The sequence below is a fragment of the Ovis aries genome, chromosome 13, assembly GCF_016772045.2.
Source record: "Ovis aries strain OAR_USU_Benz2616 breed Rambouillet chromosome 13, ARS-UI_Ramb_v3.0, whole genome shotgun sequence".
Taxonomy (NCBI): Eukaryota; Metazoa; Chordata; class Mammalia; order Artiodactyla; family Bovidae; genus Ovis; species Ovis aries.
In genome coordinates, this window is record NC_056066.1 from 40,205,525 (window position 1) to 40,221,078 (window position 15,554).

A 15,554-nucleotide genomic window follows, 5' to 3' on the forward strand; every position below is an offset into this window, starting at 1 on the left:
AACTGTATACTTAATATTTATGATGGGAAACTTTGATTCTTTCATTTGTCCAGATCAGAGATTAAATAACCTCTTTTATAATTAAATCTAAGCTTGAATCCTAGACTCCCAAGTGTAAAAGGCCAACAGTCTCAATAAATGTAACTCATTAATAATTTAGCAAAATAATATAGTCCAAAGTTAAGTGAACAATAATGGTCCAAAAGAATGCACAAAAGAAGCTCATGCTTCTTATGTAGATTATGGATGGTGTGTTTGTGTTTATGATTAGAAACCTCACAAATGTCATGTGTGGTTCTGCATTTTCCAAACAACCTTTGATGTCAGACACTGCAGTCTGTGATGATGTGTCATCGTACTTCTACCTTACTGAGTTTTTGTCCTCTGCTTCTGTAACAATGGATTTTCCTCTTTGAGTGTTTTTTGTCTTACTATGAAGTCATCATGATCTGGCTAGCTTAATAGTAAACTAATTAATGCTAGCTTAATAGTAAACTTGATTTATTTAGTATTTTATTGTTTAATTTTGGTGCTGGGAATAATCATGATGGAAATGCTGCTATGACGAAATGCTTGGGATTCTTAGCATTTATTTTCTTACTGTCTTTTGTATAATAGTGATAGTCTACATCATGAATAGAGATATTTCTCCAGATTGATGTTCTGTGAATCCTTTGTGTAGCTATGAAACCTTTCATAGCTAGAATGGCATATAGTGAAGAACCAGTTACCCCAGGTCGCATTTTGCTGCACAAAATAAATGGAGATCAGGCCCAGCTGCTTACAGACACAGCTCACAGCTCTGACGACTGATGCTCAGACGCTGAGTATGGCTCCTGAGGAAGGAGCTGGCAGGGCTGCTCCCACTCCCAGGGTGCACCCTGAAAACAAACAGGCTAAATGAGATTCCTACTTTCTGCCTTTTTTAAAAAAAACAAAATCGTCTCTGCACTTCTTTCACTTAGGGAAAACAGGCATTGATGGAGGTCTTCTGCACAAGCCAAGTAGTGTAAAGTGAACTTTGGAAAGGGCTTACCTGTATTCTGAAACATGACTGCAGTTAATTTGTAAGGTCTGGCACATGGTAGAAAGTGGCCTTACTGTAGAAGCATTTTGAGATCTGTCCTGATGAAAAGAAAAATTATTTTGGCTTCTTTGTGTTCTTTCAAGAAAATGTTTTAATCTCTCAGAATGAGAAATCAGTACTTTGTGGCTCTTCTCATTGTATGTTTAGTAATTAATAGTGAATTGATTGGCCTGCTTCTATGTTTTACCAGAACATGCATATATACGTATGTACATGTGCATGCATGTCCTTCCCTTTAACTCTTAGCTTTAAGATGCCCAAGCATGAAGAGTATAGATTAGCTATACCAAGTTTCTGCCTGGTTTCTAGATTATTCTTTTATAAATTGTGTTTTACCTTTAAAAGAATTACCCATAGCAAATCTTTTTTTTCAAAGTAGTTTAATTGACTTTCTTTATGCAGTTTAAATATATCCTAATAAACTGAGGAACTTGAACTATATAAAAATATATTCAGTATTTGAATCTTAAAATGTAGTTTTAGAATTATTCCACTGTCCAAAAGCATGTAAAACAGTATAAAAATTCAGGCAAACAAGTGTTATGTATCTGCACTTAGTCACTCAGTCATGCCCAATTCTTTGTGACTGCATGGACTATAGCCCACCAGCTCCTCTGTCCACAGGGATTCTCCGGGCAGGAACGCTGGAGTGGGTAGCCTATCTCTTCTCCAGGGGAACTTCCTGATCCAGGAATCAAACCAGGGTCTCCTGCATTGCAGGCGGATTCTTTACCAGTTGAGCTACCTAGGAAACCCTGTTACATATCTACTTTAGCATAAGTGATGATCCTTTTTTAAAATGTAGTTTTAGAATGATCTTACTGGAATCAGTGTTTTGAAATTTTGATGTTTAACTTCTTTAAGTTGGTAATAAATCCTGTGAAAGTGGAGTTTTTAGAAGATAGTTAAATGAACTGTGTTTGCTAGCGTTACTGTTGAACTCATTTACATTTCACCTGGACATTAGATATAAGTTGATCGGGGTGATAAATAGGTGTACAGTTACCATATTGAATCAGGATAAACTGATCTTGCCTGGTTTGTAGGTTATGGGAAGCTGGTTGGAAACAGCGATACTACAAGAACAAATTTGATGTTGATGCAGCAGATGAAAAATTCCGACGTAAAGTTGTTCAGTCTTACGTTGAAGGACTCTGCTGGGTTCTACGATATTATTACCAGGTACAAAGGATATTTTCCTCTAAATTTCTAGCTGATCATTTTAGAAAGATAATTTTTGTAATAATGTGTGTTATTGAGCCTAGTATTTGTTTCCAAAGCTCATTAATGTGTATTCAGAACTAATTTTTGTTGTTAAAGAATTTCAACATAAAGGAGTGTTGTTGAGTATGCTTTGTCTTGCAAATGACTACAGTTTAGCGTTTTTTTAAATTGGAATAAAAAAACAACTGAATAACTAATAGGTAGTCACTAAATGAATTGGAAGAAAAAAAAATAACCGAGCAACTATTAGATGGTCACTAAATTACAGAACAAAAGAGAAAGCCTGGAAAGTACTAGTAAGAATTGGAAAGGAATTTGAATGATACCATTTCCTCCATGTAAAGTAATGATGTTACTTGAAGTCTGACTTAAAGCCTTTGGTAATTGGGATGTCAGATTGGTGAGAAGTTAGGTAGACATGGGGGTTGTAACTCATAGTTAGTATCTGGTTTTGTGTTTGTAGAATGAAGCAAGTTCAGTTTGTTGTGATCTGTAATTAGTAGAAAGTAATTTAATGTGTTAAGTATCAACTATAGAATATTTTAATAAAGTGTTTTACTCCTACAAAGATTAATTCACCAGGCACAGAGTCAAATACATATCATTGAATATTTTTATAAGAAAAAGAAAGTTCTCACTGAAAATCTAGGGAATTCTCAAATGAAGCTTTTGCTGGTTTTGTTGTCAATCATGGTGATGTCCCTTGTCCATCTGTAGGCTCAGTGTCAGCTACACTTTTGTTCTTCATTTTAACTGGAAGCTCTAGAGTTGTAAAGAAATACCACCAAACACATTTGAAGGACAAAAATTTCACCAAATTGTGTTTGTGAATATAAAATTTGGTATTAACTACTGATTTTAAAGGTGTTTTGCAGTATTTTTTAAAATAAAGGGGCCATTGATATGAAGTGAAAGGTTCAAATTGAATCAAAATAACTTAAAACTCATGGAAAAATTAATACATGGACTGTCTACTAGAAATCATATGTTTTGTAAATAGAATATTATAGATTAATAGCCTAATATTTTTTGGTTTTCTGTGTATATCATTAACATAGATTTGTGGCTTTGCTGTTTTGAATGATTCCAGGGCTGTGCATCCTGGAAGTGGTATTACCCATTCCATTATGCACCATTTGCTTCAGACTTCGAAGGGATTGCAGACATGCCTTCTGATTTTGAGAAGGGTACCAAACCGGTAAGCTGAGCTATTTAGAGCCATAAAATTTGTAGAATTTTGGCTTAGATCAAAATTGTGTGTCATATGTTAAACTTTTTGTTTGTTTTGTTTTTAATAGTTTAAACCACTGGAACAACTTATGGGGGTTTTTCCAGCTGCTAGTGGTAACTTTCTACCTCCATCATGGCGGAAGCTCATGAGTGATCCAGTGAGTCTCTCCCTACCACCCCCCCGCAAATCTTAGACACGTTCATTATTTTGCAAAATAACAAGTGCATTCTATTTCTTCAACCTGCTAAATAAGTAAACTTCTTAATATCTAAATAGTAAACGTAAGAATTGTTCTTGATTCGTGTTAGTGATGGTTTTTTTTTTTCTTATGATACAGAAACTTTGCTGTCTGGCTTGAGAGAGTAAATGTTTGGAGTTGTTCACAAGATTAGCCAAATTTAAATTATTCTATATTATCAACATGTTACTGTATTAATGTTAAATTCAAAATGATGTACCCGATATATTCTGAGATGTATTTGCCATGAGTCTTGGTGTTTTGAGTGTGTAGCTGGGTTTTTGTCATACACTTTACTAACATGAGTCACAGTTGCATTTCATAGTTAAAAGAGTGAAGTACGGAAACAGTGCAAGTATTTGAGTTCTTCTGTACATTTTTCACTACTTTATTATTTTTTTCTGCTTTTCTTGGCTGTCAGTACCCTACTTAGTAAATAAAATGCATTTGTATTTTGAAGAAATTCTTAAAACAGTTATTCTGTTCTCCGCCTACCTGTAAGCCATTATTTTTGTTTGTTCCGGCCTTTGTGGTGGCTGCCAGACCTAAGACTGGCACACCTGGAATCCCCTCCTAGCTAATCTTGTGTGTGTGGAGGAGTGAGGCACAGCTGGGAAACAGGGTTCTCTATAAATTCTTCACTCTACACTGGATCCACAGATATCTACTCTAAAATTCTTCTGTGTTAATATCTTTATTTTTATCTTTTAAAATTGTTGATTTTTTCCCCTTGGACCTGCTGTTTAAAGAATACTACTTTAAAAGGAAAGCTTGTTTTCTTATCAGGCATGATAGCATGATCAAAAGTTTTATATCAAATTTTTCATAACAGAAATGTGTAACTTCACTTTTTGAATCTGTATTTGTCTCCCTGCTATAGGATTCTAGTATAATTGACTTCTACCCTGAAGATTTTGCTATTGATTTGAATGGGAAGAAGTATGCATGGCAAGGTAAAATTTAGACAGTATTCCTTTTTATTAATTTTCTCTTTCTGATAAAACTGTATACTAACATGACTTATTCCAGAAAAACATCTGCTGCTTCTTCATTGACTATGCCAAAAGCCTTTGACTGTGTGGATCGCAACAAACTGGAAAATTTTTCAAGAGATGGGAGTACCAGACCACCTTACCTGCCTCTTGAGAAATCTGTATGCAGGTCAGGAAGCGACAGTTACAGCCAGATGGAACAACAGTTAGTTCGAAACTGAGAAAGGAGTACATCAAGTCTTTATATTGTCACCTTGCTTATTAAACTTACATGTAGAGTACGTCATGCAAAATCCTGGGCTGGATGAAGTACAAGCTGGAATCAAGATTGCTGGGAGAAATATCAATAACCTCAGATACGCAGATGACACCACCCTTATGGCAGAAAATGAAGAGGAACTAAAGAGCCTCTTGATGAAAGTGAAAGAGGAGAGTGAGAAAGTTGGCTTAAAGCTCAACATTCAGAAAACGAAGATCATGGCATCTGGCCCCATCACTTCATGGCAAATAGATGGGGAAACAATGGAAACAGTGAGAGACTTTATTTTCTTGTGCTCCAGTGCTGGGCTACAACCATCACTGTAGATGGTGACTACATGAAATTAAAAGACAATTGCTCCTTGGAAGAAAAGCTATGACAAACCTAGACAGCATATTAAAAAGCAGAGACATTACTTTGCCAACAAAGGTCTTTGCCAACAAAAGTCAAAGCTGTGGTTTTTCCACTAGTCACGAATGGATGTGAGAGTTGGACCATAAAGAAAGCTGAGCACTGAAGAATTGTTGCTTTTGAACTGTGGTGTTGGAAAATACTCTTGAGAATCCCTTGGACTGCATGAAGATCAAATCAGTCAATCCTAAAGGAAATCAGTCCTGAATATTCATTGGAAGGACTGATGCTGAAGGCCACCTGATGCGAAGAACTGACTCATTTGAAAAGACCCTGATGCTGGGAAAAATTGAAAGTGGGAGGAGAAGGGGACGACAAAGGATGAGATGGTGGAATGGCATCACAAACTCAATGGACATGAGTTTGAGCAAGCTTGGGAGTTGGTGATGAACCGGGAAGCCTGGTGTGCTACAGTCCATGGGGTCACAAAGAGTCGGACATGACTGAGTGACTGAACTGAACTGAATGACTTACGGGATGAAAGAATTTTCTCTATTTTGCCATCCAAACTGGGATTAGCCATGATTAATGTAATTCTAATAGTCACATTATGATAAATAGTAAATCAGGTTGAGACAAATTAATCATTTTATCTTTTATCTTCTTTGAATTAATTAATGGAGCCTGGTACTTGGCTCCTGTTAGTCACTGATGCCTGATGAAGTTGCTTGGTGATGTATTAATAGAAACACGCAAGAGTATCCATGTAGAGATTTACTTACACTCTTTTGAAAAATATATTAAACATTTAGTTTAAATGTTTAACATTGATCATCACTTAAAGTTTATTTGTCTGTATATTATTTTTTCATTCCTTCTGTTCACAGACTTTGTAGAAATAAGGGCAGTAAAAATTAGTATTAAATATAAGGTGATAATTTAGTATTCAAAAAATGTGTAATAACAGTAGAACACAAGAAGGTCTCAAGCACACTAAGCCAGCTGTTGTTTCCCATCAAAGTCCCTTTCAACAAGTCATTTTAACCTGTTCTTCCACCATTATTTTTCTGAAATGATAAGTGTGTTTAGTACTACCATTTTTCACACCTTTTCCCTTGATTATTCTTTGTGGTGCAGAAGATCAATAAAATAACTCAAAGAGAATTGTGGAACAAAGGGGAATAAGTAATAATTTACCAATTGAAATAATTATTTTATGAGATTTTAGAGTTGACTTGCACAGTAACTGGAATTTCTAATTAACTTGAACAGAATGGTACTGGGAAATGCAGCCCATTGCTTGGGGCTATGCAGGTGTAGTGCTGTGTGGGCATATTGTGTTACACATATGGATTGAGATTTAGGTTGCTTTTGAAGATGCTTTGTGGAGGAGTAACAGGGAGAGGAGACATAGGAGAATAGGAAATAGTAAATAAAAATATAAGTGTATTTATGTGAGTGTGTGTTAAACGAGTGAGTAAATACATAGACATGCAGACAACCTGCTATTACTATAGTATAAATTACCCAGAGGAAAGGTCAGGCAGTGTGCATCAGTTACAGCTTCTCCACATCCTTACTGATAGTAGCTTTCTGTTTCCTTTGATAGTAGCCATCTGGATGGGTATGAAACAGTGTCTTATTGTGGTTTTTATTTTCATTTTCCTAGTGATTAGTGATATTGATCATTGTTTTCATTTGCTTATTAGCTATTCCTGTATCTTTTTTGGAAAATTGTCTGTTCAAGTCCTTGGCCCATTTTTGACTTGGGTTTTTGGTACTGTATGGTGGATGTCTTTTGTATGTTCCAGACTTTGATCTTTTATCAAATACATGATTTGCATATATTTTCTCCCATTCTGTGTGTTTTCTTTTTCCTTCTGTTGATAGTGTCCTCTGATGCACAGACATTCTTAATTTTGGTGACATCCAGTTTTAGTTGGAGTGTTTTGTTGTTCCTGCCTTTACTTTTGGTGTCTTAAGAAATCACTGCCTGGCCCTGTGTCATTGAAGCTTCCTCTGTATGTTTTCTTCTAAAAGCTTGATAGTTCTGGCTGTTTACATTTAGGACATTTGAGCCATTTTGAGTTTATTTTTGTATATAGTGTAACGTAAGAGTCCAGCTTCTTTCTTCTGTGTGTGGATATCCGTTTTCCCAGTGCTGGTTGCTGACAAGACTGCTTTTTCCCCACTCAGTGGTCTTGTGGGGGAGTTGTTCCTGGGCTGTCTGTTCCATTGGTCATTGTCTGTCTGATGCCAGTACCGTATACTGTTTTAATTACTGTACCTTTGCAGTAAGTTTTGAAATCAGAAGATTGGAGTCCTCTAACTTATTTTTCTTTGTCAAGATTGTTTTGAGTCCCTTGAGATTCCAAATGAATTTTAGGGTGGGTTTGCATGCGTGCATGCTCATTCGTGTCCAACTCTTTGGGACCCCCCACTGGACTGTAGCCCACCAGGCTCCTCTATCCATGGGATTCTCCTGGCAGGAACACTGGAGTGGGTTGCCTTCCTTCTCCAGGAGATCTTCCCGACCCAGGGATTGAACCCATTTCTGCATCAGCAGGCAGATTCTTTACCACTGCACCACCCGGGCAGTCCCAGCATGGGTTTAACTCAGACCTTTAATATTTTTTTATCTTATATAAATATTTTCACTTAGTAGACTCTGTACCAAGAATATACCTTTCTTGAGGTAAAACTTACTACTATTAGGAGGTATAGTTTTTTTCTCCATACATGTGTTTAAAACTTATGGAAGGTAACGATAATACTTAGTTAAGTTCTTGCCTAAATTGAGTACATCTAAAATGATAGAGGATAAAACTTATCTGGGTATATTTCCAACATTTGTTGACCATACAAATACTATATGTAATAATATAACAGGTATTTCAAATGTGTTTTTTATATGAACAGAATATAAGTTATTTGATCAGAGTCACACAGTGTCAGAAGTAAGATCAGAACCTGGAAAGTGTGACCACTGTTTTTGCCTAAATACTACCACCATTTGGACTGCTTCTGGGCTGTTGAGACGATTAAATGAGCCATTGGATATAAGTGCTCAGGAAAAAGTCACCACTGCTGTCGTTTTTACTATCATTTCATTCTCGAGCACCACCATCTTCATACCTGGGTGCAAAGTATTCTTTCTTCCACTGGCCAGTAGGTCTTGTTTGTTACTTATTAACCATATTGCTGTCATTAGCACTGCAAATTACTTACTGTTTGCTTCTGGAGTTGATATCGTAGGAAAATCTCTCATAATTTGTTTAGATCCTGAATCTAGTAGGTAGAAAATGAAAGCTAGGTAGTGTTTTAGCTTTTCATGATAACTTATGTGTGTGACTACCTAAACTCAAATAACTCTTGGAAGTTTTTTTCCATCTAAGTGTTTATCAGCTTTTTGACCCTATGAAATTCACACTAGAACTTAGTTTCTTTTTAACTTAAAAAAATATATATGTATTCTCCTTAGTAGGTGGTACAATTGAACACATTTCTTAACTTTGAAAATGTGGCAGCTAAATCATTAATGACAACTTTGGAAACTTTCCACTTCTAATCATTTTAAAGGGAATAATCATAAATGCAGCAGTTTTGAATGGCAGTAGTTTCAAAACTGTTTAGCTTCATTTAGCATTTCTCTTTGCTATTTAAGTTTTTTATTTGTCAAAGATACTATTTATACTATAGACAGCATAACTTACTAAGCTTCAAAAGCTTCATATGTTTTTCTAGTAATGGATCCTGCATTTACTGGTGTGCTTCTTTGAAGATGATGCACATGGTCTAGCTAAAACAATGACCTTAATTCTATCACACTCCAGAGGACAATTTTTAGCCTGAAAATTAACATCTCTTCTACCATCCCCAAGTTATTTAAGCAAACAAATCTCTAAAATTTTTGTGTAAGTTAATTATTAGGTTTTAAAGTGTGATAGAACTTCTGTATACTTTTGTTGAATGATCTTGTTTTATGAAAGAATCCAAGGTTCTAGAATGATGAAAGGATAAGCCCAAGCCCTTGGGGAATTGACTAACTTGCCCAAGGCCATCTTATAAGGAAGATGAGAACAAGCTGCTATCTTAAGTATTCTTTTAACGTAAAATTTTTATTATCACAGAGTTAAGATCAAAGATGGTTTTCCATATGAGCCATTTTAAGAATGGAAAATTGAAGGTGTTTTTCTTCTACATTTGAATTTTGACTAAATAGTTCAATTCCAAGATGTTTTTATATTTGTGGGAATATTCTACTAGAGATGTCCATTTGGACCAGTTGACATTGAGGTGACTCTAATACTGGGGGCGGTTGGTGTGCTTTTGTGTCCCCAGGTGTGGCTCTGTTGCCGTTTGTGGACGAGCGGAGATTGCGTGCTGCCCTGGAAGAGGTGTACCCGGACCTCACCCCTGAAGAGAGTAAGGCCGCGCCCACCGGGTGGCACAGTCTGTGTGACACAGGCTTCATGTTTGCTTATAAATTAGACCTTTTTATTTCATTTGTCAACTTTTTCATAAAGGAGGCATAAATCATTGATTTTACTTCTTTGTAACAAAAATTAGTTTCTTAAAATTAATACTACCTGTACATTGAGTAGTAATTAAATAGTAAATTAAATTGAAAGTTTTTAAGTTATAAGTGTTTGATTTCCTCCATCTCCCTTCTTCCCTTCATCTTCCCCCACCTCCCAGATTATAATAATTTTGCTTGAAGGTTAAGATGAATTGCAGGCATTTACTCTCAGATTGTTAACTTGAAATGTTATTTTTCGCAACAAGTGGGATTTTGTCATTATATTGATAGTTAAAATATTAGGAAATTGCAAGGTTGGGTTCAACTGGAAAATTTAATACCAGTGTAATAAACCAATATAAATTATTTTATCAGCCATCCTTAGGATAATTTTTGTTCTCAGATGATACAATTTGTATTTCCTTGGGGAATGTTTATATCTTATAAGAAATTGAGTCCTACATAAATAAAATCTTGCAATTCTATGTGCAGATATCTTTTAGTGACTTTTTTTCCTAATAGTCATTGATTTTTAAAGTTTTTTTTGAGATTAAAATTTTTTTGATAATCATTGATATTTGAAACCGTATTTATTGTCAAAGTGTTTTTTCTTCTGCAGAGGCACATCACCTAAATTTAGGCCGCCTCTTGTTATTTTCTCACAAACTCTATAATTAAGTTTTTTAAAAAGCATTCATTTATTTATTTGGCTGCATAGGGTCTTGGTTGCATTATGCAGGATCTTTTGCTCTAGTGCTTGGGCCCTCTAGTTGTAGTGCTCAGGCTTAGTTCCCCGACCAGGGATCGAACCCGCACCCTGCACTGGCAGTTAGATTCTTAACCACTGGTCCACCAGGAAAGTCCCTATAATAAAGCTTTAAAAATTTAGATGCATCTCCTAATTTTGGTCTCATAATAAAAATTGCTCTTGTGGATATAAGTTTGATCTTGTCCTGCGTTCCCCCCCCCAGCCAGAAGAAACAGTCTTGGAGGTGACGTCTTATTTGTTGGGAAACATCACCCACTGCACGACTTCATTTTAGAGCTGTACAAGACAGGTTCCACAGAGGTATGGTTTCTTTTCCATCATGATGTGTTTCTTGACAGTGTATTCATTTGATTATTTAATCAGGAATACATTTTTACAATGTTGGCCAAATATAAACCTAATTTACCATTCAGAGCATTTTTAAGTGTGTAATTTTGTGGCATTAAGACCATTTACAAAGTTGTGCATCTTCTTGATCAGAAACTCTGTACCCGCCAGACAGCATTAAACACTCCTCTGGACATCCTTCCCTGCCCCCAGCCTCTCAGAACCTCTCTGCTACTTCCTGATTTTATGGAGTCGCCTAATTTTGACATCTCCCCTAGGTCACATCATATAGTATTTGTCCTCCCATGTCTGGCTCACTTCATTTAGCAGAATTTTCAAGGTTTAGCCATCTTATGTCAGTGTTTCTTTTTTTTTTTAGGGCTGAATAATACTTCATTTGTGTATACACTACATTTCATTAGTCCACTCATCTCTTGATGGGAACTTGTGTGGTTTCTACCTTTGGGGTGTTAAGAATGGTAGTCCTGTGACCACTGGTGAACAAACATGTTTGAGTTCCTGCTTTCCATTCTTTCACCTGTATAATAAGACTGGGTTGTTTTTTTTTCCCCCCCAGTCAGTGGATGTACCACCTGAGCTATGTCATGGGATCCAAGGGAAGTTTTCTTTGGATGAGGAAGCTGTTCTTCCAGATCAGTAAGCATCATTGTATATAATTGAGGGGGTGGGAGGATGTTTAGTTAGCATTTCTACTTTGTTTCCTAAATGTTTCATTTTCTAGAAATAATAAGAAAGTAGTGAGAAAACAAAACAACATAAAACCCCTGGACTTGGGGTCAGAGCCCAGCTCTTGAGGCAATCCACAAGGTCAAAATTACTTTCATAATCTTATTAAAGTGTCAGGATGTCGTGTACCTTGTTGTGTACGTGTCTCTCAACTGTTTGGTGTTCCTTATTTATGAAATACCTGTTCTGTTTTTCTATCCAATTATCTGTTCCCCCACTGCCCCCTTTTTGGTTTATAGAATATAAAGAATTCTTATACCAGAATTCTTTACAAATTCTGATATAAACCCCTTGTTCATAATTGTTTTCTATTAGTGAAATTACAAACAGGGCCCTTTTTAAAAGTTACCTATGATTATATTGTTTTTTATTGGTTTAGTGATTTCTCTCTCTCAAAGCCCAAGAAACATAGCAGCACGTTGTTTCCACTTTTCCCAAAGGTTACAACTTATTCTTTTGTTTCTTTTTAGAGTAGTATGTTCTCCTATTCCAGTATTAAAGGATCTGACACACAACGCTGTGATCAGGTAAGTTTCCCCAAATTCCTGACATTTGCCCAGAGTACAGCTCTGAACTTGCAAATAAGTTTAAGAATAGACCTGTGATTCACAGGGAAATGGTAACTGTTACTCCAGCAAGTCTTTGATATTTGGAGAGTCCCTGTGTTGCAGACCTCCCAGTAGAGCCTCTTGACTTTAAATTATGTATATTGTTAAGGTTACTGACTTAACAGGCTTACTTTTCTGCTTTCTGGTTTCCCCTAACAACCTCTAATTCTTCCTGGATTAGAGAGGTGGGAGGTAGAAAGTAGGAGTTTCCAGGAGTTGTGTGCTGTGTAGGTTCAAATAGACCTCTGCACCCTGGAGGCCCACATGGCTTCAGGGTATTGTAACATAATATAAATTGCATTTATATTTGTGGCCCTGTAGAGTTAAAAAACAGAGCTCTTAATATACTTTATTTTGGTTAAGATGAGATAGAATGAATTTGTGGAATATTTTTTTAAATCAACAATTATAAACTTTTAAAGGGCTTATTTCTGCTACGTGGAAAACTCATACTTCATTTTCTCAATGGTGACAGCATTTTCTGCCAAGTATGTAAAACATAATATGGCTCTTTAGAATAAAAATCAGCAGATTTACTCTGCATCTGTGTAACTGCTGTATGAATCCCTAATCTTGGCGGCAAGGTTTATGTTGTTGTTTCCCTCCCTCTTTAGATGAGAATAGGGCAAATGTTCAAGTAACTCAAGGATTTTGTAAAAAGCTATTCCTGAATACTATTTTCCCATGTTATTATTTCTCTCACTCTTGGGGACTATTTTGGATTTTACTTAGATTTCTCATTGTGAAGTATAAGCATGTTTATTTTCCCATCTTTAATGGATTTAGATAGCAGCTGCCATTCCAGGAAGGCTTTCACTTATAGAAATCCTTTGTGAATTTGAAAAATCTTGCTAGATTAATTGCCTTCATCTCTCACCACCCCCATTCTTAAATTTCCGGTGAATCATTTTTTAACTTAATTTGTACTGACATATAGTTGCTTTACCCTTTATCTTTACCCACAGTTTTTGTTTATCTTGGTGTATAATCTGTTCTGGCTCTTTGTCTTTTGGCTCTTTTGTTAAAGGTGGGATTCAGAATCATAAGCTAGGTTCCTGTGTCCGCCACAAACAGTCTGATTCTGGCAGAGCCAGCGTGGACTCTGTGTTTAACCCCTGGGTCCCTGTTGCAGCAGACCTTCAGGCCGGTTACTGTCACCAGTCCTCTTCAGATTGGCACATGTTTGCTGTGCTCCTTAGTTTCTCAGTGTGTTTCCAAGGGTCTTCCTTCGCAGCCCCCTAGAAATAGTAAGTTCTACTTAACTTTCTAATTAGGACAGAGACTTGCCCAAGGAAGAGTTCCAAAGTTGGCAAATCCTGGTTATGATGGTGATGGTGATTTCTGAGCCTGAATTTCCTTTGGTGTTATTTGGTATCCATTGTTTTCACAAGATTATTAAATTTATAAAAGAAATCTCAAATCCAGCTGTATATTCAGGTATATGTTGAATATAACTTCATAATAAAATTGAGTTGATTTCCTGGAGATGCCTGAAAGACCAAAAGTAACTCTTTTCTTACGAGGTCATTTTCAGTCTTTTCTCTGAGGGGTCATGCTGAGACTGATGCAGTTTACTTTAGCTTTTTGGATGTTTGTTTCAGGGCTTCTTCTGTATCCCAGTGTTGTTCTTGCTTTATAAACAAAACATCTGAACATGCAACCTCCAGTCCCCCCTGCCAGTTACTCCTGTCTATGTTGACTCCTGGCATTCCCCCGCTTCTCTGTTTGCATGCATCTGGTGTTGGAGTCCGTATTTGAGAAACTGTCTCCTTGAGTCCACTTTGGTGGACTTTCCCTCACCTCCTGTCCCCATCACATTAGTTGTTACCTGTGTTGTTGAGGAAATATATTATAGAAGTTATTGAAGTGTCTTAAACTCATGGAAGGACTCTTAGAGAATACAGTCAACTGTGACCTAGGAATTTTTTTTCAATTATGATTCCATAAATCTTCCCACATAGTAGTAGTTTAACTGTGAGTAGAGCTGAGCCATCTCCCTGAATTTCTCTCGTCCTTCTCTTCTTCTACCATTGTAGCTTGCTCAGGTCTGCTATTTTTACAGTAGCTCTTTGGTAACTGTAAATATATAACACCTCTGTTTGATTCTCAGTTTTCTTCCCATCTGGAGGAGCAAGTGCCACCCTCCGTGTCACCTGGGCTCTCTGCCTACACTGGCTGCTGTGTCCTGTACCCACGCACACCTCCTTGACCATCCCTCCATCTTTCCCTCACCTCTTGTTCCCCCGTTGCCCAGACTTAGGAACTTCAACTTCTCATGGTACATGACTCTGTGTATTGATACCACTGCTCTGGAACCGTCTTTCTTTCCAATTATTTCTCATATCTGGCTTTTCCCAGTGAGCCTGTTTGTATTCTCTTCTCCTGGATTACTGTAGTGCTCTCCCAGCTGATTTTTTTTTTCCCCCAAATCCCACCTAGCTTCCCACTGAATCTTCTCTCATCTTTCTTAACCACTGCCCCCCTTGGAGACCTTTGGTTCCTGCCATAGTTTGATGGAGCTGTGCTGTGTATCTGGGTCCCCACAGCTCTGCAGGGACACCTCCTCCTTGCTCTCCAGGTTGGTCCCTCCATGAAGACCCCCTGCCACACATATGCGTGCATTTAGCCCACACTCACAAGGTCCTATGTGGAAGGCAAGTGACAGGCTTTGATCAACATCTTTCTTGTGCCTGTTGTGGCCTTTTCCACTTTCTTCCTTACTAAACTGTTAAACTTTTCCAGTCTGTCTCCCCTATTAGAAGAGGAGGCAGGCCCCATGGTTGGGCACTGTTTGTGCCTCTGTGCCCACCATGAGACCATGTATACAGTAGGCATGCTGAAAATTTTGTTTGGTAAACTGCTGAAAAGGCCTGTGGACACTAAGAGAACTGTTCTGAGATACTTTAGTTGCAGGCCTTGCTTTATTACCAGTTTTCCCTGTTTACTTTGTGTCTAGAAAGCCCCAACAAATCCATATACCTACCTACCACCTTGTCTCTCACCCTCTTAAACCTTTCACATTGCCTATTGTGCCTGGCCCTGCCCTAAGCCACCTGGAGTAGAGAACATCTGAGATAAAAACAGTCATGGTGAAGAGTGAGTTTATAAGGGGAACAGATTGAGTCAATGAAGTGCTGTTCAGCTGGTCTTGAGCTTATAGCATCTTTATTATAAATGGGACCATTTTTATGTACTTAAAATA

General features: G+C 37.1%; 1 protein-coding gene across 18 annotated transcripts in view; it reads left to right on the forward strand.

Annotated features, from left to right (window-relative positions):
* XRN2 (5'-3' exoribonuclease 2) overlaps positions 1-15,554 on the forward strand; it is a 65,684-nt gene that overhangs the window by 30,374 nt on the left and 19,756 nt on the right. For 8 of the 18 annotated variants that reach the window (XM_060397516.1, XM_060397517.1, XM_060397518.1 and 5 more), the window contains 9 exons: positions 2,134-2,269; positions 3,402-3,509; positions 3,610-3,699; positions 4,661-4,733; positions 8,302-8,550; positions 9,724-9,807; positions 10,873-10,970; positions 11,575-11,654; positions 12,215-12,271. In XM_060397516.1, the coding sequence (XP_060253499.1) occupies positions 2,134-2,269; positions 3,402-3,509; positions 3,610-3,699; positions 4,661-4,733; positions 8,302-8,550; positions 9,724-9,807; positions 10,873-10,970; positions 11,575-11,654; positions 12,215-12,271 (975 nt within the window). The remainder of the gene's footprint in view (positions 1-2,133; positions 2,270-3,401; positions 3,510-3,609; positions 3,700-4,660; positions 4,734-8,301; positions 8,551-9,723; positions 9,808-10,872; positions 10,971-11,574; positions 11,655-12,214; positions 12,272-15,554) is intronic. The other 10 variants (XM_060397521.1, XM_015099670.3, XM_042229637.1 and 7 more) reach the window with 3 other exon arrangements.